The sequence below is a fragment of the Equus quagga genome, chromosome 13 (genome assembly GCF_021613505.1).
Source record: "Equus quagga isolate Etosha38 chromosome 13, UCLA_HA_Equagga_1.0, whole genome shotgun sequence".
Taxonomy (NCBI): Eukaryota; Metazoa; Chordata; class Mammalia; order Perissodactyla; family Equidae; genus Equus; species Equus quagga.
Window position 1 is genome coordinate 63,098,155 of NC_060279.1, and position 26,334 is coordinate 63,124,488.

Sequence of the window (26,334 nt, forward strand, 5' to 3'; positions counted from 1 at the left end):
CTTTTCACTTAACAGTAGATCCTAGAATTTATTCTATAACAGTTCTTAAAAAGCTTCTTTACTTTTTTATGGATGCATTGTATGAATGACCACAACTTAACCAATCCTCTGTTAGTGAACATTTAATTTGTTTCCAGTCTTTCCTATTACAAATAGTGCTACAGGAATGATTTTGTACATAAGTAATTTTGCACTTGTGGTTCCTAGAGTAGAATTTCTAGCTTACCACAGAATTTAGATTTTTAAATGGAATACATTTTCTTACAAGTGCAAGACAGAGTCTATGAAATGTGAAATGCTTGATTTGTTTTCCCTCTTTCTGCTCTCCCCCTGCGGTGGCAACCAAAGCAGATTTGGATACAAAAAGAAGCTGATACTTTGCTCTTGGCAGTAGATTTCTCTTTACATTTGTGATATGCTATATTATTTTCTCCCCTTTTCTTCTATTCTAAAAACCTAAAAGGGCAGATGTGAAATATTTTCTTATAAATTTTTTTTTGAGGAAGATTAGCCCAGAGCTAACGTCCACCACCAATCCTCTTCTTTTTGCTGAGGAAGAATGGCCCTGAGCTAACATCTGTGCCCATCTTCCTTTATTTTATACGTGGGACACCTGCCACAGCATGGCTCGATAAGCGGTGCATAGGTCTGCGCCCGGGATCCGAACCGGCGAATCCGGGGCTGCCAAAGCAGAGGCACGAACTTAACCACTATAACACCAGGCCAGCCCCTATATAGTTTTTTTTATAACAACTTTTTGAGATACAATTCACATACTGTACAATTAACCCATTTAAAGTATACAATTCATTGGTTTTTAGTATGTTCACAGAGTGTGTAAGTCTCACAATCAATTTTAGAATGTTTTTATTGCTCCAGAAAGAAACTCCATATCCATTAGCAGTCACCCCTATTTCCCCCCAAATCCCACAGCCCTCGGAACCACTAAATCTACTTTCTGTCTATAGATTAACCTATTCTGGATGTTTCCTGTAAATGGAGTCACACATGTGAGGGTTTTGTTTTTAATAGTTTTTTAGCAGAAATACCCAAGAGGTTCAAGTGGGTAGGTGGTTTTCCGGGTTGATGTGGGTGTTTGGGGAGGTGTGTTGTTATCTGCCCAGGGGAATGAGACTGGTCAGTTTTAAAGTGGGCATGGCTTAGCCGGTCTGTGGGATAGAGCCAGTCAGCAAAGACATTTGGACTTAGACCATCTTTCCTACAAGGCAAGGGCACTGTGTAAAGTGACACTACACCTAAACAATTTTTTCTGCTGCAGGTCTGCAGAATCACCGAGCAGCCTGCTGAGGGATCATCTTGAAGTCAACACTGGATCAGAATACTTTTCTGGCTTTGTAATGAATGTCTTTGGGGGGAAAAAGAAACGGTTATTTTACAAAGTTGACTGTCTCTTTTTTTGTTACATAAAGTACTTCTAATAATATTTTTTCAGTTGGTTAATTTGTCTGTTATCCTATGCTATCCCCCCAAACACAGATCAAAATGCTTCCATGAACTCTTGCCAGTTTGGCTTCATCTTTACCGTCTATGTATCTTATCTGTTATACCACAACTTGAAATGCATAGTCATTTTCCTGCGATCAGAGCAGGAGCAGGTATCTCTTACGCAGTCATTCAATTCTTATTGCCAAAGGGATTGATGTGTCATGTTTCCTTGAGGCCTGTGCTGACCCAGAAATTACCCCATTTTCAAATTACAAAGGAACTATCAAGTGTGAGGGGCCAAGGGTCATGTGAAGGTTATGGCCATGCTTCCTCAGTTGTCAAAATTCAGAAAACTTTTCAAGTAAGGAAGAGAAACAGCCACACAGAATCTCACCCCTTTAATTTTTATACAGTCTTAATCATAAATGATTCTCTTCACTGCTTGGTGTAAGAGTAAGGAGGGAAGTGCCCTTGTCCTTTAGGGATTTATAAACTCATAGGTGGCAACTGTATCCTAGAAGGTAAAACTCAACAACAGTCAGGGCCATTTGGCAGGAGTCGGCAGAGCAGGCCAGCAGGAAGATAAACAATTGCTAACATTAGACTGTGGGAAGCAAGGAAACTGTACTTTGCTTTTGGCAACCTTTTAATGCAAGATTGGGAGAATTTAAAGCTCCCTGGTGGAATTAAAAATTTGGCATTACAAGAAAAGTAAAAAAAAAGTCTGAATTTTTTTCTTATCTAAAAAGGATATGTCAGGATTCCAAACTGGCATAAGCATAAAAGGATATTTATTGGCTTATATGTCTAAAGATTCCAGTGTGTAGAAGTACGGTTGGATCCAGAGGCTCAAAGCATGACATCAGTTCTCTTCCTTTTTCTGCTTACCTCTCTTGGCTGGACCCTCTTCTGTGTTGGCACCATTTTGGGGTGGGATTTTTCCACATGGTGGCCACTGGTAGCTCCAGATTAATAACTTCAGCAGGAAAAAAAAAAGAGCTTATCTTTCCCAGTAGTTCCAATGTGGGCCCCAGGATTGAGCCTCATTACCTGTTCCTGAACCAATCATTGTGGTAGGGATGGGATGGAATATCCCAGATGGCCAGCCTGGGAGATGAGTTCACACGTGAAGGGAGAGAGAAAGTGGGTAATTAGCCCCACTCAAACTACATAGACTGAGAATAGAGAAGGGATATTTCCCAAAGGAACACCAGGTGATGTTACCAGAAGAGAGAGTAGATTGTGTGTGCACCCAGAATGTCTGTGTACTACAGAGAGGAAATCAAGAGCTCATTTGGTTTTGAAGTACAAAGCAGGATATTTTGATAGAAGTAAGCTGATAGAACTATTCTCTGCTAAAGATCAATGAGAGAAAATAGGCTTAAATGACAGTAGGAAGAACTTTAGTAATAGGTATTTTTCAGAAAAGCTAGATACAGATCAAAGTTTTGTAAAGCAAATCCTATTTTCCTACTGATTTCCATTATAAAGTCATAACTATATTCCTAAAAGGAAACAAATCCTCCAGATTTCTGAGTTGGGAACTTCTGATGAAAAAGTAGTTATGATTACTACAGATCTATAATATATTGTATACAGATATACAATATATAATATATTGTAATATATCAGTGATACAACATCTGCCAGAATTGCAGTTGCCAACTATCTTTTTGGGTTTTTTTATTTTGAGGAAGGTTAGGTCTGAGCTAACATCTGCCGCCAATCTTCCTCTTTTTTGCAGAGGAAGATTGGCCCCGAGCTTAACACTCATGCCCATCTTCCTCTACTTTTTATATATGGGATGCCTCCCACAACATGGCTTGATAAGTGGTGCATAGGTCCACGCCCAGGATCCAAACCAGCGAACCCCGGGCCGCCAAAGTGGAGTGTACGAACTTAACCACTATGTCAGCAGGCCGGCCCCTGCAGTTACCACTATCCATTCGCTTTTCCTTAGGGCTCTTTCAGAATTTAGAAGCTGTTTTCTTTCTCTCTCGGTAAACAATTCGTTTATCCTTTCTTAGCCACAGACACTTTTCCTATGCTAGGATGTCTCTAATTCCACCATGGACCTCCCAGAACTTCCCCATCATTTTGCATATTAGAGCTAACTACAAATGCACTGTCACATTTTGCCGACAGGGAAGCTGCCTAATTCATGTTCTGCCACAGCCTGAAACTCCCGTAAGAGCAGAGCTTCTGCTTGTATAAAATTGGAGGCCACATAAAGGAAGATGTGGTTTAGGACCACATGCAGAGACTTCCCAGGCTTTTTGGAAGCAGTGAAAAGGTAGGGGTGGAGAGGGCAGAAAGAGGATGGGCAGACAGGTGCAGCCCACAGCAGGTGTACCGCCTTTGTGTCTGTCTGATTTATAAGAGAATGGAATCACAACCTATAACACAGAAAGTGGTATGTAGACTTTGCCTGCAAGATTGTCAAGTTTAAACGGGAGAATGGTAAACTCAGATGAAAAATAATTATAGATTTCTCAAGCATTTATATTACTCCTTCCCCATCTTCTTTCTTAATTCCTGAAATTTATATCAAGACTGTATCTTTGAATTATTTTATTCATTCATTCATTCAACCAATAGTTATTGAGGACCTGCTATGTGCTGGCACTCTTCTAGGCATTGAGGCTACAGCAGGGGACAAAACAAAGTCCTTAACTTCATAAAGTTCACATTCTAAGGAGTAGAGCAAACAATAAATAAGTAAATATATAACATAGATAATATTAAGTGCTAAGAAGAAAAATGAAGCAGGGTGAGAGGGATAAAGAGTGGTAGGGGAAGGAGGCTGCCATTTCATATATGATACGTGTGATATCTGAACAGAGACATGATGGGGTTTTGGGAACAAGCAAGGGGCTGCCTGGAGGAGGAGCAGCCTATGCAGAGGGGGAACTAAGGTGAAGACCCTGGGCCCGAAGCAGCTTGGTCTACTCTAAGAACAACAAGGTGACCAGAGTTGCTGGAGGAGAGTGAGCAAGGGAGAGTGTGGTAAATGATGAGGTCAGAAAGAGAGCAAAGGCAGGTGGGGGCGTGGGGGCTGCTCATATTCATGGGAGAAGGGAAATGATTGAGGGGTTTGGGCAGCAGAATGGTGGGGCCTGACGTGTTTTAACCAGATAATTCCAGCTGCAATGAGAGAATAGAGTAGAAACAGGGAGACCAATTAGGAGATTATTGAAAAAATCAGGCCAGAAATGATGGACCAGAGTGGTTGAGGTAGAGGTGCTGAGAAGCATTCTCATCCCAGATGTATTCTGAAATCTGCATTTCCTTCCTTCGTTTGTCTTTTTGTTTCTTTTTCCTTGCTATTCTTTAGAAATATGTAACCTTTCTCCTCCCAAATAATGGAATTTGTATTTATATAGTTTTTAGACCAGGGGCTTTATTTCTGGTCCTGTTTTAGGTCATATCTCCCTCCTCTCTCCACCCCTGTAGAGTTTGCTCCATATGCGGCTGAGTTCAGATGATAGTAACACTGTTGCAGATTATACATCTAGGAGGTACTCAGCCTAAGCATAGGTCTACTGCTGATCATGCCCAGAATGCTCTGAAGATGTTTCCTTGTGAAAGTGGCTCTCATCAGTGGCAGTTGTACAGAGAGAACTCATACCAGAATGGAGAACTGCAGCAAAGACGGGAAGCTCTGCTATGCTTCAGGCTGATGTTGGAGGGACAAATACTAGTCCTAGAGCCTTAGAGTCTCAGAGTTGGCAGGCTCCCTGGAGGACAGTTAATCCAGTCTTCTGCTGCTGCTGTGTGAATCCCTGCCATGATATTTAGTCATCTAGCCTCTGCTTCAAGAGTCTAGAGTCCATAGATCATAGACTGTCAGTGCTGGAAGTGATCTTAAAGATCCTACAGGGCTGAGACTAGAAGCGTCCAGGGGTCTGAACTTCCAGACCCATGTTCTTTCCACTCACTGTGTTGTCATTCCAAATAAAGGACAGCCCTTGCTGGTGGAATTACAGAGGTGGCTTTAAATGTCTCTGTGTTCGACCCATCACAGGCTGTCTGGATTTGTTTGCCTTTCAACTGAAAAAACAGTAATGAATCTTTTCTTTTTGTTTTCAACCCCAGGGGTTGCCCTGCTTTCGGATGCATACCCTGAGAAAATCTTGCTTGGCCTGTTGACTCAGTATGACAGTGGTAAAGACAAGCACACGCCGGAGACCAGAATGAAAGTCGGGGAAGTCCTGATGCGAATTGTCAGAGCATTAGGTGAGTTTTCTTGTTCCGTCGTCTGGAACAGGGTTGGGGAGCAGTATGGCTTTGGACCCAAAGTCTGTGTGCCTGGAGGTTCGTTATGCTGGCGAGGTGGGGACGGTTTCAGGGCTGAGATGAACTACTTCCTGTTCAAGAATTTAGCAAATATCCGGATGCCCACTAAGAGGTAGGCAGCAATAGTGCCCATTTTCCCACAACTGCTTAGTCTTCTCCTCTGAGCCATGTTGGGGCCCTGATTTTCATCGGAGTTGGAATGAGAAGTTTCACACTTGCTGAGCAGCGGCAAGCATAAAAAGAAGAGGAATGTCAGACAAGGAAGGGAGGGCACTAACTCTTGTTGAATGGCTACTGTGAGCCAGGTCGTCTGCATATATAATCTCATCTAATTTCCCCAACAAATCCTGGAAAGAGGCTGGTGTTAGACCCATTTTATAGATGGAAGCTGTGGTGCAGAGATCTTCAGCAATTTATCCAAGATTCATTCAGCTGATAAATAGAAGTGCTAAGAATCGCACCCACCAACTCGAAGGAAGTTGCCCAAAACTACACAAGCTGAGAGTAGTATGGCCTCTGGAGTCACACTGCTTGGGTTCAAATCTCAAACTTCTGCTTACTGATTATGTGATCATGAGAGTGTTTCTTAACCTCTTGGTGCCTCAGTGTCCTCATATACAAAATGAGGATATTAATAGCACTTACCTCATAGAGCTGTTGTAAGGATTAAGTAAGGTAATACTTAGAATAGTATTTGCACAGAGTATGGGCTCAACAAATTTTTATTTTTGCTAAATAAAGAAGAAAGATTGCTTTTTTTTCTTTTTCTCCCCAAAACCCCCTAGTACATAGTTGTGTATTCTAGTTATGAGTGCCTCTGGTTGTGCTATGTGGAACGCCGCCTCAACATGGCCTGATGTGTGGTGCTATGTCCACGCCCAGCATCAAAACCAGTGAAACCCTGGACCACCGAAGTGGAGTGCATGAACTTAACCATTCGGCCACAGGGCCGGCCCCAAAAGATTGCTTTTTTAAAGGAAAGAAATGCTTTATTATTTACTATTTACTGAGTGCCCATATGGGGCTAGAAGGTGGAACACTGGGGAGCAAGGACAAAGAAAACAGTTATTCACTCTAAAAACAAGAGTTAAATTAAGATGAACTAATGAATTTCTCTGTAAGTCAGTAAGCACACTTTTGATATTTTTATATTGGGCTGTGTAACATAGAATTGAGAGGAGTTTCTTTAACCTGCAGTCCATAAACTTAACCATTGACTGCCACACTGAATATAGATATCTTGAAGCCTTAAAATTAGGCAAGCCAGTCATTCAGGTGTGGGCCAGTGGTGTACAGTATCCATTGAACCAGCCAGCTGCCATGTTGAATTTTGAGAATTGTGTTTTGGGGCTGTTTTCTTACCATGTATTTCCTGTATCAGAGGGTGTTATGAGATACAGTGTCAGTTGTTAATAGTTTGGCTTAAAAACAATACCACACTAAACTGGACTTCTTTGCTTCTTTATGCTAAATCAGCTCTCTTCTCAGGTGCTGATATATTTGTCCCTGGCTTTTTAGTAATTCCATCATGTATCCACTAGCATGTTATCTAAAGCAGAAAGGGAAGTGATCTCAACTTCAGTTTGGCTAATTTGTCTGTGAGTTATAGTAAAACGTATAAATTCTGCTCTTTACCCACTGGGGGAAGGTTTTGGAAAACAAACTACCTTTTTTTTTTTCTTTAAATATTGACACCTGAGCTAACAACTGTTGCCAATCTTCTTTTCTTTTTTTCCTTCCTCTTCTCTTCAAAGGCCTCCAGTACATAGTTGTATATTCTAGTTGTGAGTGCCTCTGGTTGTGCTGTGTGGGACGCTGTCTCAGCATGGCTTGATGAGTGTTGCCGTGTCCGCACCCAGGATCCAAACCGGCAAAACCCTGGGCTGCCAAAGCGGAGCACGCGAACCCAACCACTCAGCCGTGGGGCTGGCCCCAGTGAACTAGCTTTTTGACAGATGCATCAAGAAATCACACTGAATTCTTCCTTCACCAGCATTTCAAAGAATTTACAAAGATTCCACATGGCCATGCATCATTTCTACAGACACAGCCCTTAATTTTCCTAATTTCTGGGAGACCCTTCTGGCTAAAGAAGATAGAACCTAGATCTCCAACCTCCTAAATCCTTTCATCAGTGAAAATATTTTTTTCTACCCTTTGAAGAAAGACCAACTTTCTATATTTGCCTTAGTCTTAACTATCGGTCTGAAACATACCAGACAAGTGCACCATTATAAGAAATCCTTCTCTCACAATAGATGTGAACGTTAAGCTTCAAGTATCACAGGTTCGAGTGCAGCCTCTGACTTCTGTGTGTGTCATCGAGCTTGTCAGAGCTGAGAAGGAATGTACACCATACATAGACGACATCAATGTAACGTGTATTTTCTCTGTAACTTCTGGTAGACCCCTACCATAGGGATGACGAATGCTGAAAATGCACATTCCTCAGTCCCCACTGCCCAGTCCAAATCGTTTCCTGTGGTGAGAGTAAAGGTAGGGATGAATGACTAGGTTGAGTGGGTGAGAGACTTTACTCCTCCTTACATATTCCTATAATTAGCCCAATTTCCAAAACAGTCTTCTGGCATTTCAAAGCAAATTCCATCAATTCTCAAAGTTGTAATCTTTCTGTAGCCTACTCTTCCGAGCATCCAGCCGTAAACATTGCCCTAGCTTTAACTGGTACTTTCTAATTCACATTACCAACTTGTCCAGGTGCATAGATGAGGTGGCTTACTGAAATCCTTTAAGTGAAATTAAAGCCCATTTTTATGACATAGCCAGTATTCTTAGTTTACTAGTGGTGTGGAAATCCTTGTGAATAGCCACTTTGTAAAGCTTCTTTAATAAGTACCCTAGTTTCATTGGCCCAGGCGTTGCTCTCTCCCCACCCCCAACTCTTCAGCAGAGGGAGTTCTGTGGGAGAACAGAGCCCATGGGTGGGAGCCAGGTTCAGTACACTACTACTTCCTCTTGGCATCACTTCTAGTTCCCTAACCATACCTACTTTTCTTTCTGTCACTAGACAATGGTGAAAAATCAGCGAGAGCTTCTTTTCTTTCCACTTTTAAAAACTGAGGTATCACATACATACAGTAAAGTATATAAAGTACACTCATTTTAATAGTATGGTCATGCATCACTTAATGACAGGGATACATTCTGAGAAATGTATTGTCAGGCGATTTCATCGTTGTGCAAACATCATAGGGTGTACTTATACAAACCTAGGTGGTAGAGCCTACTACACACCTAGGCTATGTGGTACTTATCTTATGGGACCACCTTTGTGTATGCAGTCTGTCGTTGACCAAAACATCATGACTGTATAGTTTTATGGTTCTTTACATATTTACCACCACCCAGATCAATATATACAAACTTCTAGTAACTCATAAAGTTTCCTTTTGTCCCTTCCTAGTCTATACTTGCCCCTAGAGGTAAGTACTATTCTGACTTTTTATCACCATCAATTTATTTTGATTGTTCTTGAACCTCATTTTAATGTAATTAAACCCCCTGCTTCCAGTAAGCTGATAGATCTAGACACTTGGGTAAATTCAGCTCAAATTTTGGGGGGACAAGAATATTTCATAGACTATGCTGTGTATTGTATTTCCTGTTGTCTCACATTAGAAGGCACGTGATATCTAGTTATCTCATTTTAGTGATGTTGAGTTTGATCAGTGGTGTTTCCAGTAGGATACATCCATTATAAACTTCTCCATCAACCTTCCTCTTAGTGGTTTCAAGTAACCATTGGTGATTTTTTAAGTAACCATTGGTGGTATTGTGTAGATCCATTATTTCATAGGGGTTACATTTTTTACACATTAGGAAGCAGATATAGAGAGGGTTACTAACTTGCCTAATATCACACAGCTAATTAATGCTGGACCCAGAATTTGAACCCAGACAGTCTGACTCCAGACCCAGTCTCTTACCCAATACACTATTGCATCCTGAACACTTTCCCATGTTGTTAAGCATCTTTTTCCTGTCATTAACGTGGACATTTTCCACATCCTCTATAATTTTTAATGATTGTATGATAATATATCATTTGAATGTACCATAATTTTTTTCAACTCACCGACTCATAGGTTGTTCGACTTTCTTGCTGTTATGAATTACATTGAGATGAGTATTCTTATAGCTAAATCTTTGTGCAGATCCATGATAATTTCCTAGAAAAAATTTCCAAAAGTAGAATTTGTTAAAAAGCATGTGCATATTTTTAAAGATGTTTATTGCAAACTTGTCTTCCAGAGAGATTGTGCCAGTTTATATCTCAATACTTGAGACTATTTTTCTGTACTTTCATCAGCTCTATATATGCTGTGTATTATCATTTTTATCAAGGAGATATGTAAAGAAATTCTTGTTTTTATTTCTATTATTCAATTCATAAGTTAAATATTTTTCATATATTTGTTGGCTAAATTTGTGTGTGTGTGTGTGTGTGTGTGTGTGTGTGTGAATTGCATGTTCTTTCCCATTTTTCCGTTGGGGCATTGATTTTGTTGTTTGATTTATACAGGCTTTATATATTTAAAGATTTTGAACCACTGACATTTATTTTGTAAATATTTTCTTCGGGTTATTTGCATTTTAATTTTGTTCATTTTCTCTGTTTAATTTTGATTTTTCAAATGAAAACACTGAATTTTTAATTTTGATGTAGGCAAATCTATCTTTTTCTTTATGGTTTCTTTCTTACATAGAAAGGCTTTCTCAAACCAACCTTGTATTGGTATGAATCTATATATTTTAATCTCTACTCTTCAATGCAGAAAATATTGTGGAAAGATTTTGGTTTAGTTTCTTTTATTTAAGGAACTATTTAGTTTTTTAATGTACTTTTAGAAATTTAGTCTTAACACATTGCTAAATTACCAATCACTCCAAATGTTTCTCCATCTGTTTCCTCTTACATGGCCCAGTGTCGATGTTGACAATAACCTGTGGACTGTTATATGTCATTGCATTTTTTGAAACGTCTTTTAAAGATGTAGCATTAAATTACTGTGCCCAAGATTTTGAATTGGTAATTAGGACACTACTTAACAAGTGGAATTAAAGCAAAGGGGATTAAATCTGTGGGGGTATTTCCTTTTGAGATTGCCTAGATTATTCCTGAGCTGGTGTAGACTACACTCCTTTCTCACACATGCCAGATGCAATATCTTCTTTCTCTTCAGCAGAGCTGGACAAACACTACCCAGTTCTTTGTTCCTCTAGACCAGTGATTCTCAAATAGGAGGTGCAGGGAGGAATTTTGCCTCCCAGGAGACGTTGGCAATGTCTAGAGACATTTTTGCTTATCACAGCTGGGGAGAATGTTAAACATATGGTACACAAGGCAGCCCCCCTACAACAAAGAATCGTCTGGCTCAGAATGTCAATAGGGCATCTGTTGATACATTCTTTCTAGAGCTCATGGGGGCCATTCCATTTCTGCTTTATAACATCACTCAGATGTGTTAGTTAAATCCAGGGCTGCCACATACAGTTATGCAGGTTGTTCACAGCTATATAAACTCCAAGGGGCATCATTGTATGAATGGTGTGCCCTGAAGTACAGTACTCAATTTGTGCAGTCATCCTGGTGGCCTTGACTAAATTCTAGTCTATCTCCCATTGCTTACATTTTAGATGTTACTCTTTTCTTTCTCTATACATTTACAAATCCTTTTGGATGTAGGAGCGTCTGCACATGGCTAATCTTTCTATTTTATACCAATCTTATGAGCATAATTTTTGGTGGGTAGCCTTTCCTGTTATCTGCTGGATATGGGGATATGTCCTATTGAGCATATGTCCATCTTTGAAATGATTATATGCTTCCTATCTTCTTTTGCCTTTCCTTTACCTTTAACGGACCAAAATATGAACTAACATATATTTTAAAATCATCCCTTGTATTGAGGGAATGTTTTATGTCCTTTGCTAACATTTATTTCTCATTCTAAGGAAAAAGAGAAAAATCAGTGAAGTTGCTTTTTGTTTGTATGTGGCTCTCATTTGAATCCCAAGCTTGGGCTGATGGAAAAACAGTTTCCACCTCTGCCCCATGGCAACACCCAAACACTCTCTGAATTCTAATTTAGTTTCCTGCTTGTGTCAAGTTCTAAATCATGTAAATTCTTGGATTATTTGGTAGCTCTTCCTAATGCTCAAAGTTCTTTATCTTGAATATAGTTATTTTTCTTAATATTGGGGGTGGAGAAATCAATGTAGTTCGGTTCAGAATCATTTGTTGAGTAGCTTCTGAACGGCAGGTTCTGTGCTTGGAGCTGAAAATAGGAGTGTGAAAAAGCCACAGTCTCTTCCTGCGAGGAGTTTATAGTTTAGTGGGAGAAGTTGACTCAGACAGATATCATCTCTCTGAGTGACCTGCTCTCGGAGGGAGAGCCTTTGTTGGATATTGTGGGAGCACAGAGGAAATGGCCTTGTCTGTCTTTTTTCTTCTTGAGACCCTGTGTTGGAAGGTGGCCGTGGACACAGGGCTACATCAGTTCATCATTAACGTAGCAGAGCGGGCCAGTTTTTGAAAAACAGTTTCTGTATGATAGTTTTGAAAGATTTTCAGCTCACAGCATAGGCCTGAATTAAGGTAAAAAGGTCTACTGGATGTGTGAATAATTGGCTGCCAGTCTGGGAGTTTAGCTTTCATCGATTTCAGCACAATAGACAGCATTCAGGATTAGAGTTTACATATCCTAAAGGAGAAATTTTCAGCAAAATTCAGAGGATCAGATGAAATGCTTCTTGCCAAGCTGCCCAGCTTAATATCGGTATAGTTCAATTCAGCAAGTATTTATATCAACAGAAGTTGGAAATATTGATCTGGCCAGAATTGAAGGTTGAAGCCCAGACCAAGTAACTATTTTTTTCTCTTCCTCCTTTCTCTTTTTCTTTCTCCTGTCAATTTTTTTGAGGTATAACTTTAAAATCTATTTATAGACCTTTCCCCTCCTAATTGTATCAGTAATACATGGTAATTTTGGACAATTTAGAAAATATTAAAAAGTATAAAAATAGAAAGTAATCACTCATCTAAAAAAAGATAGTCTCACCATTCGGAAGTAAACACTCTTTGTTTACATTTTGATTGTTTCCTCTAGTTTCTTTTTCTTTCTCAGAACTGTGATTACACTGTATGTATACTGCTTTTTTTTCCATTTAACATTATTTATAACCACTTTTCCATGTCATTAAATATTTCTTGAAAATATAAGATTTATTGGTTGCGTATAATCAATAATCTAAATTTATCATAATTTTATTTAATTATCTTTGAAATATTATTGTTGATTAGGTTGTTTCAAGTTCCTTACTTTATGAGGATTATGAGAAGTGTGCTATTGAGTATTCTTATACATAAATCCTTTTGGTGAATCTTTAATTCTTTCCGTAGGATTGGTTCCTACAGGGAAATTACTAGGTCAAAGTCTGTGCATGCTTTTAAGGCTCTTGTTATTTAGTGCTAAGTTGCCTTCCAGAAATGTGTGCTCTTGTCAGCAGTGAATGAGACTGCTAATATCTCATAGAGAAACATTATTCCATGCCTTCAGACCAAACTTCTAACCCTGACCAGCCATCTCCAAAATGTGTACCTTTGCTCCTAGAATGAATGGAGGAGCCTGTCAGAGAAGTTGGTGGGTGGGTGGATGAAGGGAGGCAGAAAGCAGGGAGGGGAGGGTGGGGCTGATGGATGAAAGGGTGGGTGCATGACTCAGTGTGAACCCATCGCTGCTCTAGAAGAGCAACTCAGATCTGGTAGTGTCATCATAATATACAAAGAACAGCACTTACTTATCTTTAGAGGCAGAACGTAGTCTTCTAATCAGCAAGCTCGGACAAGTTCCAGTTTACTCTAGGTCAGAAACTTCTAAAAATGAGAGCAGAACTAGAAAGCCATATTCATGTTGCTCCATCTGAAGAGTTTACCTTCAGTGAACTCTGTAGGAAAGATCAGGAATTAATTTTTGGAATGAAGAATGAGGGGAGAGAACTAAATCTCAGGTCTTGATTGGAGAGTGTGTGGCAAGTAGAATGACACCGGAATTGTTGAGGCAAAGCAGCGTATACTTCTAAGTTAGGAGATACCTTTTCTCAAATTATTCTATATTCAGGAAAAGGGTAGGTCTTGGGCTTTAGGGTGTATTTCTCTTAAAACCTGCAAAATGCCCTTATTTAATGTGCTTTGTCAACTCTTTTCCATGTCACCTGCTTAATTTTTATGTTTTAGTTTAGCCCCTCAGAGTTCATCCAAGTGATAAGCAACCCATGATCCTATCCAGCTCCAGGATGAAGCCCATAATCTGATTTTAGAAAAGCTATCATCTGCCCAGAGAGGAGGAAATTCAGCCCCAAATTCTGCTCTCACAAGCACTTTCTTCTGCCAGTTATAGAAAACAAAGGAAAATTGAATAATTGGATTTGTCTAGCAGGCTACTGTGAGTTCCTATTGACTTGGCCAGGGAATTAAGATGAGGGGGGAAGCTTTTAAACAGCTGCGTGTATTTTAAAGTATGTATGTACCACAATTTGTACCATTTATTCAACCATCTCTCTGTGAATGAACATCCACTTTTTTCTCTTTTTTATGTGACATGCAGTACTGCAATATAAATTCTCATATATATGTGATAATAGAAATATATATATTATATATACGCATTTCATATATAGGTACACGCTAACATCCTGGAACCTTTATTTCTGTAGGATTGATATTTGCCAAAGTGGAGTTACTGGGTCAAAGTCTGTTTATAGTTTAAATTATTCATGTAATGGTACTGACAAATTACTTCCTAAAATTGTGGGTGAGAGGGCTTTCTGAACCCCTGTTGTGTCTATTGTCAAATAGAGAAAAATATCTTTTGAAAAGTGTCTCTTCCAAAGTGAATGGACTAAGAAAACTCTCTTTTTATATTATTTTTTTGTTTTTCTTGATTGTAATGAGAAAAAATCTTGTTTTAAGAAATACGATATTAATACATTTTGCTAATAAGTTGCATATAAGATTAGTCAAAGAATGACAAACTAGGTTGCCTTTAGAAGTATCTTACTCAACAAAATTTGTTTAAAGTTGCAGCATTATAATGGTAGCTCAAGGGCATTCTAATTAGGTAGTTTCCAGAAATATTTAACTTGTACTAGCTTAAAGTTTTTACTTAATGGGCTTTTATTTTCAGAATATACGTTTTGGTTCTCTTCTGTATAATAAACAAGTCCAAAACTTAATGGCTTAACACCACAACCATTTATTTATTCAGAATTCTGTAATACGGATTTTTTCCTAGAGTTTCATGTAAATGGAATCCTACAATGTATACCCTCTTATGTCTGACTTCTTTTGCTCAGAATCATGTTTTTGAGATTCATCCATGTTGTTGTGTCTATCAGTAGTTCACTACTTTTTATTGCTAAGTAGCGTTACTTTATATGAATATACCACAATTTGTTCATACATTTACCTGTTGATGGACATTCAGGTTGTTTCCAGTTTTGAAGTATTATGATGTAGCTGCTATGAACATTCTGGTACAAGTCTTTGTGTGACTGTGTATGTATTTTTTTTCTTGGGTGATAGGAATGAAATTGCTGGGTCATACCCTAAGTGTATCAGAAATTGCCAAACTGTTTTCCAAAGTAGTTGTACGATTTTACATTATGACAAGCACTATGTTAGAGTTCCAGTTGCTCCATATCGTCACCAAGACTTGGTATCAATAGTTTTTTTAGTTTTTAGCCATTTTAAGGAGTCAATAATGGTATCTCATTGTGGGTTTGTTTTTCTTTTCTTTTTTTTTCTTTTTTTCCTTCTTCTCCTCAAAGTCCCAGTACATAGCTGTGATGCGGGCTCAGCGAGCTGAGGAGTCGAAAGAAAGATTTCTTGGACTCTCAAGGTCTGGCGGTAGTGCTCCTTTATTCAGATAATAGCATGGAATAGCATGGGGACAGGACCCGTGGGCAGTGAAGAGCTGCATTGAGTTGATGGTAGGGCTAAATTTATAAGGCATAGGTGTGTGAGTTATTTCTTTACAAGACAAAGGAAAGATCATGTAAAAAAGTTGTTAAAATGGTATCAGTGCAGGTGGGGTCTGGTTATCGGGTGGTCCTATGACTTTGGATATGAATCAGATTGGATCAGGTCAGGACATCCTATGCTTCCCGGAGGATGATATAGATCAGTATGTAGGCCACGACACCTTGGGCTTCTCTCCCTGGGGCAGCCTTGATCCTCATCATAAAATCCCCGCTGAACCCATTTGGCCCTGAAATCTTTTGGGGATATGGACGATGGTCAATCTTCTGTAACTACTTCTAGCTGTACAAGGTCATAGGGCTGTCCCTAAATGGGGCCATAGGGGTACAGGCAGGAAGTTCGGTGGACCGGAAGGTTGCTCCCGCAGAGTCTAAAGCTGACAAGGTATACAGATCCTTTGGAGACGAGAGAATCATTTGACAAGAAGTGGTTCAGGAGGCAAAACTTTGTTGACATGTGGAAGACAAACAACAAAACAGACAACAAATTATAATAAGAAATGCAAGCAATATGATTAACCCAATGAATAAGGCTTTGATAGTAGTCAGGAGACCTGGACCTGACCAGGAGTCCAACCAATCATTTAGGGATAGGGTAGGGTCAGACGTGGATTTAATTTGGTGGCTCATATCAGATAGAAAGCCAGAGATATTTAGATGGTAGTCAGGAATATAGACACAACATTTGGTTTTTATAATGGCACAAGTACCCCCCTGTACTGCTGTCAAGACATCCAGTGCCATTCAGTATGGCGGTGAAGCCGGTGTCCAACTGACAGCATCTGGAGAAAGGGTGCAGAGCCCAACTGTGGGCATCAATATAGTTATGAGATTTAGTCAAGTTCCACTCAGCCAGGGCACTTAGTCCCTGAGCCAGCACAAGGCAAGTCAGGGAAGCAGGAGGCAAAGGCCTGGAGCTGGCTGGTGGCTGGGGCTCCCAATGCCGGGGTTGAGAGTTAAGTCCCTAGCAAAAGATTTTCAAGTTTTCGATCTTACAGAAGGTCCAGGTTCTGCTCAGGTCCAGCCTGAACTTAACCTTGACTTAGTGACAACAGAGGAGGAGATGAACGAAAGAGACAAAGAAAGGAAAAGAAGAGATCAGGCCTTGCCCACATGGCCTCTCCCCGAGGGTTATCAAGATAAGAGGCACACAACAGTTCCTGTGCTGGGGCACACAACACTAGCAGGACAGTTCACAGAATAAATCACAGCTCTCCTATCCTCATAACCGACTTGGTAGGTGTGTAAAATACTCAACAAGTCAACTGCCAAGAGAGGGCACCCCACTGGGGGTCACCAGGGTGATCAGGCCCAGAAACCAGAGTGGAGGCTCCCAGGAGTGGAGCCTTTGACTCTAAAAATTTCTTTGTTTCTCAGTTGCAAAACTCAAAAGGAGACCAAAATGGCCACTGAAACTCTAAGAGAGACAAAAGAAAAGGGTCCATTACCTTGAAAATCCCCCCTGAACCTAGGGCAGCGTTCTACCTGTTGTTCCTCCTGTGGGGTTCCTATAGCAAGGGGTGATGGGGGCATCCCCCTGCATTGCATCCCTTGTATATCTTCCCTATTATGCCTGTCAGTAATAGGTGCCTGGTGAATGGTCCCAGAGATAAATGAATAGAGAAAAACAGTGAAGAATTTTCCACCGGTCTGGGGGACATTCTACCCAATTGCATCTGGGAGCTGTTCTTCCAAGAAGGGGTTCCCATACTAAACCAAAGGTTAGAGTTTGGTACTTTCCTTGAACCAGAGTCCTGATTGAGACTTTCCTGCAGTTCAGAGTGTGGTCAGGAGCCATAGGGAGGGATCCCAATCCAGCCTTAGGAAAAGAAACTTGCCACAGGAATCTTGGAGATTGGCAACCATCCTAATGACTTAAGTGGTTGACCCGTGCCCATGTGAAATTTATATATTAGAGAGAGGATTAGGAAGGAATGGATTAATTCATTCTTCATCACCCTTAGGCTTAAGGTACTGATTCTCTTCAGGCTGAATGCCATGGTTTGCCCCACAGAGTAGCCATGGGCAGCAAACCTGGATTCATACTGCTGTTTGAGAAAGTTCCCAATAGAGAAGTAAATTTAGATCCATCCTTGAAAAACAGAAAGGCACAAGGAAGAAAAGCGCACTTACCAGAACTTCAGCTCACAAGCTGGTTAAGCAGGATCCCCATATGGGCCACCAAAAGAAATGATGCAGGGTCAGGGAGCCGAGGAGCCAAAAGAAAGATCTCTTGGACTCTCAAGGTCTGGTGGTAGTGCTCCTTTATTCAGCAAATAGCATGGAGTAACATGGGGACAGGACCCATGGGCAGTAAAGGGCTGCAGCGTGAGGACAGGACCCATGGGCAGTGAAGAGCTGCAATGAGTTGATGGTAGGGCTAAATTTATAAGGCATAGGTATGTGAGTTATTTCTTTACAAGACAAAGGAAAGATCATGTAAAAAAGTTGTTAAAATGATGTCAGTGCAGGTGAGGTCTGGTTATCATATGGTCCTATGACTTTGTATATGAATCAAGTTGATCAGGTCAGGTTGTCCTATGCTTCCCTGAGGATGATATAGATCAGTATGTAGGCCAGGACACCTTGGGCTTTTCTCCCTGGGGCAGCCTTGATCCTTATCAGTTGTATATCCTAGTTGTAAGTCCTTCCAGTTCTTCTATGTGGGATGCCACCACAGCAAGGCTCGACGAGTGGTGCTAGGTCCAAGCCCAGGATCCAAGCCTGCAAACGCCGGGCCACTGAAGCTGAGCATGCGAACTTAACCACTAGGCCACCGGGCCGACCCCCTCATTGTGGTTTTAATTTGTATTTTCCTGGTGACTACTGATGTTGAGCATGTATTTTCATATGCTTGTTTTCTATTTATGTATCTCTTTTGTGAAGTAACTGTTCATATCTTTTTCCATTTTTTAATTGGATTATTTCTCTTATTTATTTATTTTCTTTTTGAGGAAGATTAGCCCTGAGCTAACTGCTGGCAATCCTCCTCTTTTTTCTAAGGAAGACTGGCCCTGAGCTAACATCCATGCCCATCTTCCTCTACTTTATATGTGGGACGCCTACCACAGCATGGCCTGCCAAGCAGTGCCATGTCCACACCCGGGATCCAAACCGGTGAACCCCAGACTGCCGAAGCGGAACGTGCACACTTAACCGCTGAGCCACCGGGCCAGCCATATTTCTCTTATTTTTATTGAGTTGTAAGAGTTCTTGTATGTAGTGGATATAAGTTTTTTGTCAGATATGTGTATTGCAAACATTTCCCCTCAGTCTTCTCTGGTATTTTGAAGAGCAGATATTAATATATTTGGTTAAAATAATATTTATTATAATATTAAGTAAATATACAAAAACATAAAATTAGGTTATGTATTTTAACTCATTTACAGCTTGAAAAACAAACACGTTTAAAATTTTATGTTGGAGAGGATGTAGAGAAAAGGGCACCCTCACACACTGCTAGTGGGAATGCAAACTGGTGCAGCTATTATGGAAAACACTATGGAGATTTCTCAAAAAATTAAAAATAGAAATACCATACAATCCAGCTATCCCACTACTGGGTATTTATCCAAAGAACTTGAAATCAACAATTCAAAGAGATTTATGCACCCATATGTTCACTGCAGCATTATTCAAATAGTGGGAGCAACCTAAGTGCTTATCAACTGATAAATAGATAAAAGAAGATGTGATGTGTATATATGTATATATATACAATGAAATACTACTCAGCCATAAAAAAAGACAAAATCATCCCATTTGCAACAACATGATGGACCTTGAGGGTGTTATGTTGAGCAAAATAAGCCAGAAAGACAAACACTGCATGATTTCACTCATATGTGGAAGATAAACAAACACCTGGATAAAGAGAAGAGATTAGTGGTTACAAGAGGGAAAGGGGGTTGGGAGGTGGGTTTAAGGAGTAAAGGGGCACATATATACAGTGATGGATAAAAATTAGACTATTGGTGGTGAGCATGATGCAGTCTATACAGAAACTGATAAATAATAATGTACACCTGAAATTACACAATGTTATAAACCGTTATGACCTCAATAATATAATTTTCAAAAATTAAAAAAAAATAAAATAAATTCAAAGAAAAAATGAAGAAGAACGTGGAATATCAGATTCTGAGAGAAAAGCAGCGTTGTTCTATAAAGTGCTGATTGAAAGATCACATAATATATGGGTAAATAAACTTTTTGAATAAGAAAAGAAACCCTTCAGATTTCCAGACCCCACCCTAAAAACATATTCTGTGGGTGCTGGGGATCTCTAGGTGTCCTCAGAGCCCAGGTGAGTCTGTTTGCGTCATGTTTGGGATTTGCCAACCTATCTGACTCCCCCAGTAACCACAAGTCTACCTCAGTCACACCAAGTCTCAGAGAGAGATTCTGAGGTTCTAATTTCCAGTACTGGGCAGTGGGGGTCACTGCAAAGAGGCATTAGCGGACTTTTGTGGGTTAACTGAGACTCACAGTGGGAACTTTCAGGGAACCCCAGGGCCTGTGTCCCTCCTCTAACCCAGGTTAGGGAAACTTCTTAAGTTACCAGCACTTTCTCTGGCCTTGAGGGTGTGTGTCGGGGGAAGGAGCCACGGTCTTGCTGCTGTGGCCCTGAGAAAAAGGGTGCTGTCCACAGGTTGGGTGACTTCACCTGAGCCTGAGGGCTACCAGCTGCTGACAGTGCCCCCTTCTGTTCTGCGCTGATGAGGCAGATGAGCCTGGGATACAGGCCCAAACACTGTGCTCTTTCCTCTCTGCTGATTTTCTCCCATCCCCACTCCCCAGCACCAACTGTCCCCTTACCTGCTGAGAGAGGCATTCCACTGGGAACAGCCAGCAGCTTATTCCCGTGGCACACAGCACTCAGTGAGCTGTTTAGCATCTACATCAGATCGCTTCACTACCCTGTTCAAATCCCTCCCATGACTTCCCGTCACTTTTAAGACAGGATGCTCTCCTCACCATAGCCAAGGCCTGCTATGGTCCAACCCACGCCTACTTCTCCAACCACATCTTTCATCCTTCTCTATCTTTCCTCGCCAGCCCCACTGCTGGTCCTAGAACAGGCCAGCCTCATTCTTAGCTCAGTGTCTTTGCACTTGCCGTTTCCTCCTCCAGGAATACTCTTCCTCCAGCTCCTCACATGACTCCCTCACTCACATCTCCACTGAAATGTCACCTCCTCAGAGAAGCCTTTCCTGACTACCTTGTGTACTATAGCACCCCTTCCTCACTCTATCCTCTTATCCTATTTTACTTTTCTTTCTAGCAATTATAATTACTTGAAATTATATTGTTCACTTGTTTCTTCCTTTAGTTTGTGGGTGCCTTGAGGAGAAGGGCTTTGATCATCTCATTCACTGAAATATCCCAAGACACCAGCACAGTGGCTGTTAGGTAACAGGTGCTCAATAAATATTTGTCAAATAAATGGATGGATGGATGGGTGGATTGGTAGATGTAACAGAATCTTCTCAGTCCTGCCTCTCCTCTCCTTTCACACACACACTTGCACATACAGAGGGAAGTACTCATCAGGAAGTACTCATCTGCATTTCTTAAAGAACCTTCCTGAGCCCTGCCCCAATTTACATAGCCACATAGTGAGCAGCCATACCCAAGGGCCCTTTTTGGAGGCAGAAGGTCTTAGAGGACCAGGTACCACATGTGGGAATGCACTTGAAGAGAACAGGAGGTTTGGGGCCTGGCCTTGGACAAGCTGGATTTCAAGTCATACACTGTTACAGAAAATCATTTTATTGAACACTGGGGCCAGAAAGGGCTGGGAATAAAGGAGCATGTGAGCCTCAGGGGGGATGCTGCTTGCCTCTTCACCCTGTTCCTGCTCCAGGGAGCGGGTTTTCCTGGGTCTCTTCATTCTGCCTCCTGAGACCCCAGGTAGGAGGCTCACTGGGTAGCCATAGATTGCTTCTTGCAGATTCAAAAAGCCCAGCTCCTTCTGGTTTGTGCTGGTAGCTGCTGGCAACGAGTCATGCAGGAGTCCATCTGGTAGACTGGGCCCCTGATAAAGCCGCCCTGCACCGTCTCTCTGCTGCTTCATCCTCCTCAACTCAGAGTGCACACTTTTCTTTCTTCTGCCCAAGAAGGGACTCTAGAGGATTGAGCAGAGGAACAGCAGGTTTTCTTCCAGGCCAGCTTCAGTCCTGGGATGCTCAGAGCAGCCTCTCATTTCAAACCTCAGTTGCTGAGGCTCCTTGCCCGTAGCCAGTTAGTATGGAAGGAGGCTCCTGGCGGAGAAAGGCTCAGACAGAATGGCTCAGCTTCTAACCTCCAATGGTGGGTGGTGGGGTTCACTGCAGGAAGAAGCATTAGATGTCTCAGGCTGTTAAATGTTTGCCCTCTCTACAGACAGACTCAGCCAGCGAGCTTCCACAGGGTCTGCCTCCTGCCACCGTGCTGCAATCGCCGAATTTTGGGTTTGGGGCAGCCTAGGTCTTCGTCTGGCTCTGCCACAGCTCGAGGTCTCTTGAGCCCCCGCCTGGGAACTGGCTTCTCTGCTTCCACCTTTTCTGGGGTGGCCACAGGAGCATCCCCATAGGCCCGGCAGCCACCAACCAGGCAGTATGTCTCTCCATGCCAGCCCATCTGGGTTTCTCCACACCCTCGGTAGAGGACATGGTATAGACAAGGTGTAGGAGGAGTAGTGGGAGCCACTGCTGCTGGACAGAAAATCACAACTGATCAGTCACTTCTGCTGGACACAGTGTCCTGCCAGGACCTCCCCTCTCTCACGTCTCTCTCAGCTTCTGGTTGAAGCCCTTTCATCTGCTTGTCATCCAAAACACAGCCTTGGCCCATCACCTCTGAGTCCCCTAGAGAAGGGACGTTGGCGGCAAAAGCAATTCCCTGGAGCCTATGGCAGCAGCAGGAGACCAGGAAATCTCTTCCCCATTCCCAGAGAAAACTTAGAACCCGAAAATAATTGCAATCAGGATCCCCTCCATCTCTCCCTTCCACAGCATAGAAAACATTTCTTAAGCTCTGTCACTTCTGAGTCTTTAATGGAATTGCCTTTCAAGTTTTGGAGAAAATAATCTAATCTAAATTGGTTAAGAACCCCTTTCACCTTGGCAACTCCTCTTGGGCCTCGTTCATTCCACCTGTTTCAACCACAAAACTCTAGCCCTCTGATACTTTTATCTAGGTTAGAAAAGGGCCAACTACTGAGACAAGAGTGACCAGGAGGATCAAAACCAGAATCTGGGAACCAAGTCTAAGCTGATATCAACCTAACCTCTTGGGACACCATTTCCTCAACCCTCCAGGCTCAGAATCACTTCATCACTCCCCTTGCCTCTTCTGTTCTTCCCATTGAAATGACACCACTTTTTCCCCCAGTACTCAGCAGCTCGGTCTGGGATGTATCTGAGGGGACTCACGTGGATGTCTACATCACAGCACAGTGAAGGTTCATGGGCTGGAAGGGGAGTTTCAGGGTGAAAGTCAAGAGTGGCCTTCCACAGCTCTTCCTCAAACCGCTTCATTTATCACTTTCTAACAAAAATGCACTTTTGCCAAGAGGCCAATCAGGAAAGGGTCTGAATGGAAGCATCTTGTAGCCCAAAGGGAAAGGCTACCTTTGTAAACCTTTCTGAACACTTGCCCAAGGGTGACATTTCACTGGTCCTCAGCAGTGAGCAGGAACACTGTGGGTCCCTGAGGGGGCCCTGGGCCACTGTACTACTTACAGCTGGGGATGTTCTGAGGTGTGGTGGGCAAGCCCAAAAGGAACATGTGGCAGCCAGGTGAGGTTGTGTGTATACCAATGCCTCTTACACAGATGCCCGCACTAGGCCTACCTGCTCCGTTGCCCTCCCAGGGGACAGAAGACAAGTTCAAGTTAATATAGAAGATCCGGTCAGACATTCTCTCTCAGGCAACCTAACAGATCGGTATCTGGTAGAGAACTAGTCGGGAAGTCTCCCCAAGAGCACCGCGTTTGCGTGGTTATCCTGCCATGGAAACTGTGAGGTTTGTGAGGTCATCACTACCCAGTGAGGTCACATAAGGAATCTGTGACTTGAGGGGCAGGCTTCAGGTTCCTGGGGTTTTGTGGAGGAGAGTGAGGTGGAGGCAGAGAGGCATCCTGCCTGGACCCTCACACCTTGCCCTCCCCACTCATGACCTTGTCCTGCCTCAAATGTAAATTCATAGAGCCCTCACATTTTCACAACTGAGGACTCCAAAATCCGAGAGGCTAAGGGGTCTACCCAAGGCTACACAGGTAGTGGAGAGGTGTTCTGCTCAATGATAGGGCTCCATGTTGGGACTCTGGATTTGTAGCTGATAGGAACATGAGGGCAAGCTCATCACATTCCAGGGACACTAGGAGAGATGTTAAAGGTGCTCCAAGGCAAAATGAGCGTCCTGAATGACATCACAAAGTGGGAAAGATGGGCCCTTTTAAACATGAAATTCAAAACAAATTCATGACAAAATGACATCATACAGAATGACAACCTAATTATTACACTCCTCTCTCCCCCTAAAGGGCAAACAATGATAATCCCATCACCATGCAAGAAAGAGGTGTGGGCTCAGCAGCAGCCTAGGTGAAAAACCTGGTCAACGCCGTCAAAAGGTGTTACTAAGAGATAAATTGGTCCTACTCGGAGGAGGAAAGAGACAACTCTGCTCTTAGCCTGATCAGGCCCATGGGAAGGAACTATATTTCAGGCAGCCTTTGATACAGTGTGGCCAAGAACTTCCTAGTAATGAGAGAGAACCTTCCTTAGGAGGGGGCTCCCTATGGCTGACCTTGAATAAGCAAAGATGGGACATTTGTTGACTGGGGCTGTTGCAGAGGAGATGTGCCCAGGAGGTAGAGACTGCCCGGGCTACTATTTCAGAGGTTGGCCAACCCCAGTTGAGAAGCAGCTTCTCTCTACTTCTAAGTTGCCTGATCAGTGTGGTACAGGATAGGACAGATAAAGTCAGGCCTGATTAGAGCAGACTGCTTTTGAGGAGGGCTCTGGAGGAGGTTCATCCCGGCAGGTGGGCCAGCATGAGACCCCTCAGATTCTCCAAGGCTCCAGAGAGATTACTTGTCCAGGAGCACCCCTTTGCTCTGGTTGGGGTACTGAAACCTTATCCGCACCTGGCTGGGTCTCTGGGGAAGGTAGAACAGCATACACAAAAGGTTTCTCAACTTAACAGGGTTTGATATTCACCTGAGGAGTAGACAAAACAACTTAAAATTACTTGTACATGGATGCTTGGGCCAACCCTCAGAAAATTTATCCAGATCTGGAGTGGGGCTTAGACATCTGCTGGGGCCAGCCCCGTGGCATAGTGGTTAAGCTCGCATGTTCTGCTTTGGTGGCCCAAGGTTCACAGGTTTGGATCCCAGGCGTGCACCTCCATACCACTCATCAAGCCGTGCTGTGGCAGCGTCCCATATACAAAATAGAGGAAGATTAGCACAGATATTAGCTCAGCGACCATCTTCCTCTTAAAAAAAAAAAAAAAGACCTGCACTTTTAACAAGCTTCCTGGGCAGTTCCACAAAGAGTGGTCCAGGGATAGAGTGACCAAATTATTGTCTAAACTGGGTCACTTTTGAGAGTCAAAGTGGGGAGTATTAAAAACTGAGCCAGGCATAGATGTAAACAAGGAATATTCAAGGAAAACAGAAATGTAGAGTAGTTCTGTGCATGTATCACATTTGAAAAAAGCTAGCATGGTGGTTAAGAATACAAACTTTGGTGCAAACAAGACCAGATTCTGTCCAACATACTTGTGTGATTATGAGCAAGTTCTTTTATCCCTCTGAGCTTCAGTTTCTTCATATGGAAAAGAGAGCTATGATTGCACATTTAGTACAATATTCTCTTTTGGCAAAGGCTGCCCTGGGCCCAGTTCATTTCTCTGAAACCTTATCATTTTCTGTGTGTAAGTATTTTTAAGTTGTTTTGTGGAGTATCGTATTTTGACTCTGGCTTGTTCATTACTTTAGGCAAAACTTATATCATGCAGCAGAGACTGGAACCTATAAGTCAGAGGATGCTATATGCTTATTTTGCCAGTTTTGTAAAACAGTTTAATCTTCTCTCCTCTTCCTCTGCCACCAAGGGACAGAAGAGAAGGCAGAGCCTGGAAATGCACAGCCAGCCACACTTCTGCGTCAGTCTGCCTTGTATTCTTCTGCCAGTACTTCTCAGAGATTTCACCAAGAGTGCCCAAACCTGCCATGGGCACTGCTGGTGAAGAAGATTTCTCCCTACTGCTAGTTACTTCACCTTTCCCTTTTCCTGAGAACTTAATGGGTGTTTTAGGGGCAGGAAATAAAACCTAAATGTTTACAAACTAAACCATCAGTTGAAAGACCCTTTGTCCTAGGTGTGGTAGTTTGGAGTGTGAATCTTCTCAGAATCCAATGAATTCTGCTCCAATGGTAACTATCATTAGGGGAGATCCATAAAAACATCATTTATTGTTAGAAATCATGATATAAGGCAAAGCCAAAATCTACTTTATTTTTCATGAGTCATGTGA

At 42.0% G+C, this 26,334-nt stretch overlaps 2 protein-coding genes across 2 annotated transcripts in view; one reads left to right on the top strand and one right to left on the bottom strand.

Moving 5' to 3' along the window:
* Positions 1 to 26,334, top strand: part of TANGO6 (transport and golgi organization 6 homolog) — a 193,719-nt gene that overhangs the window by 97,608 nt on the left and 69,777 nt on the right. The window contains exon 15 of the mRNA XM_046683145.1: positions 5,542 to 5,682. Coding sequence (XP_046539101.1) covers positions 5,542 to 5,682 — 141 coding nt within the window. The remainder of the gene's footprint in view (positions 1 to 5,541; positions 5,683 to 26,334) is intronic.
* On the bottom strand, positions 21,626 to 24,706 carry LOC124250879 (DPEP2 neighbor protein-like). Its single transcript, XM_046683148.1, has 2 exons — positions 23,640 to 24,706; positions 21,626 to 22,499 (listed from the first exon to the last, which is right to left on the bottom strand). The coding sequence occupies exons 1-2, from the start codon at positions 23,704 to 23,706 to the stop codon at positions 22,195 to 22,197; spliced, it is 372 nt and encodes a 123-aa protein (XP_046539104.1). The 5' UTR covers positions 23,707 to 24,706; the 3' UTR covers positions 21,626 to 22,194.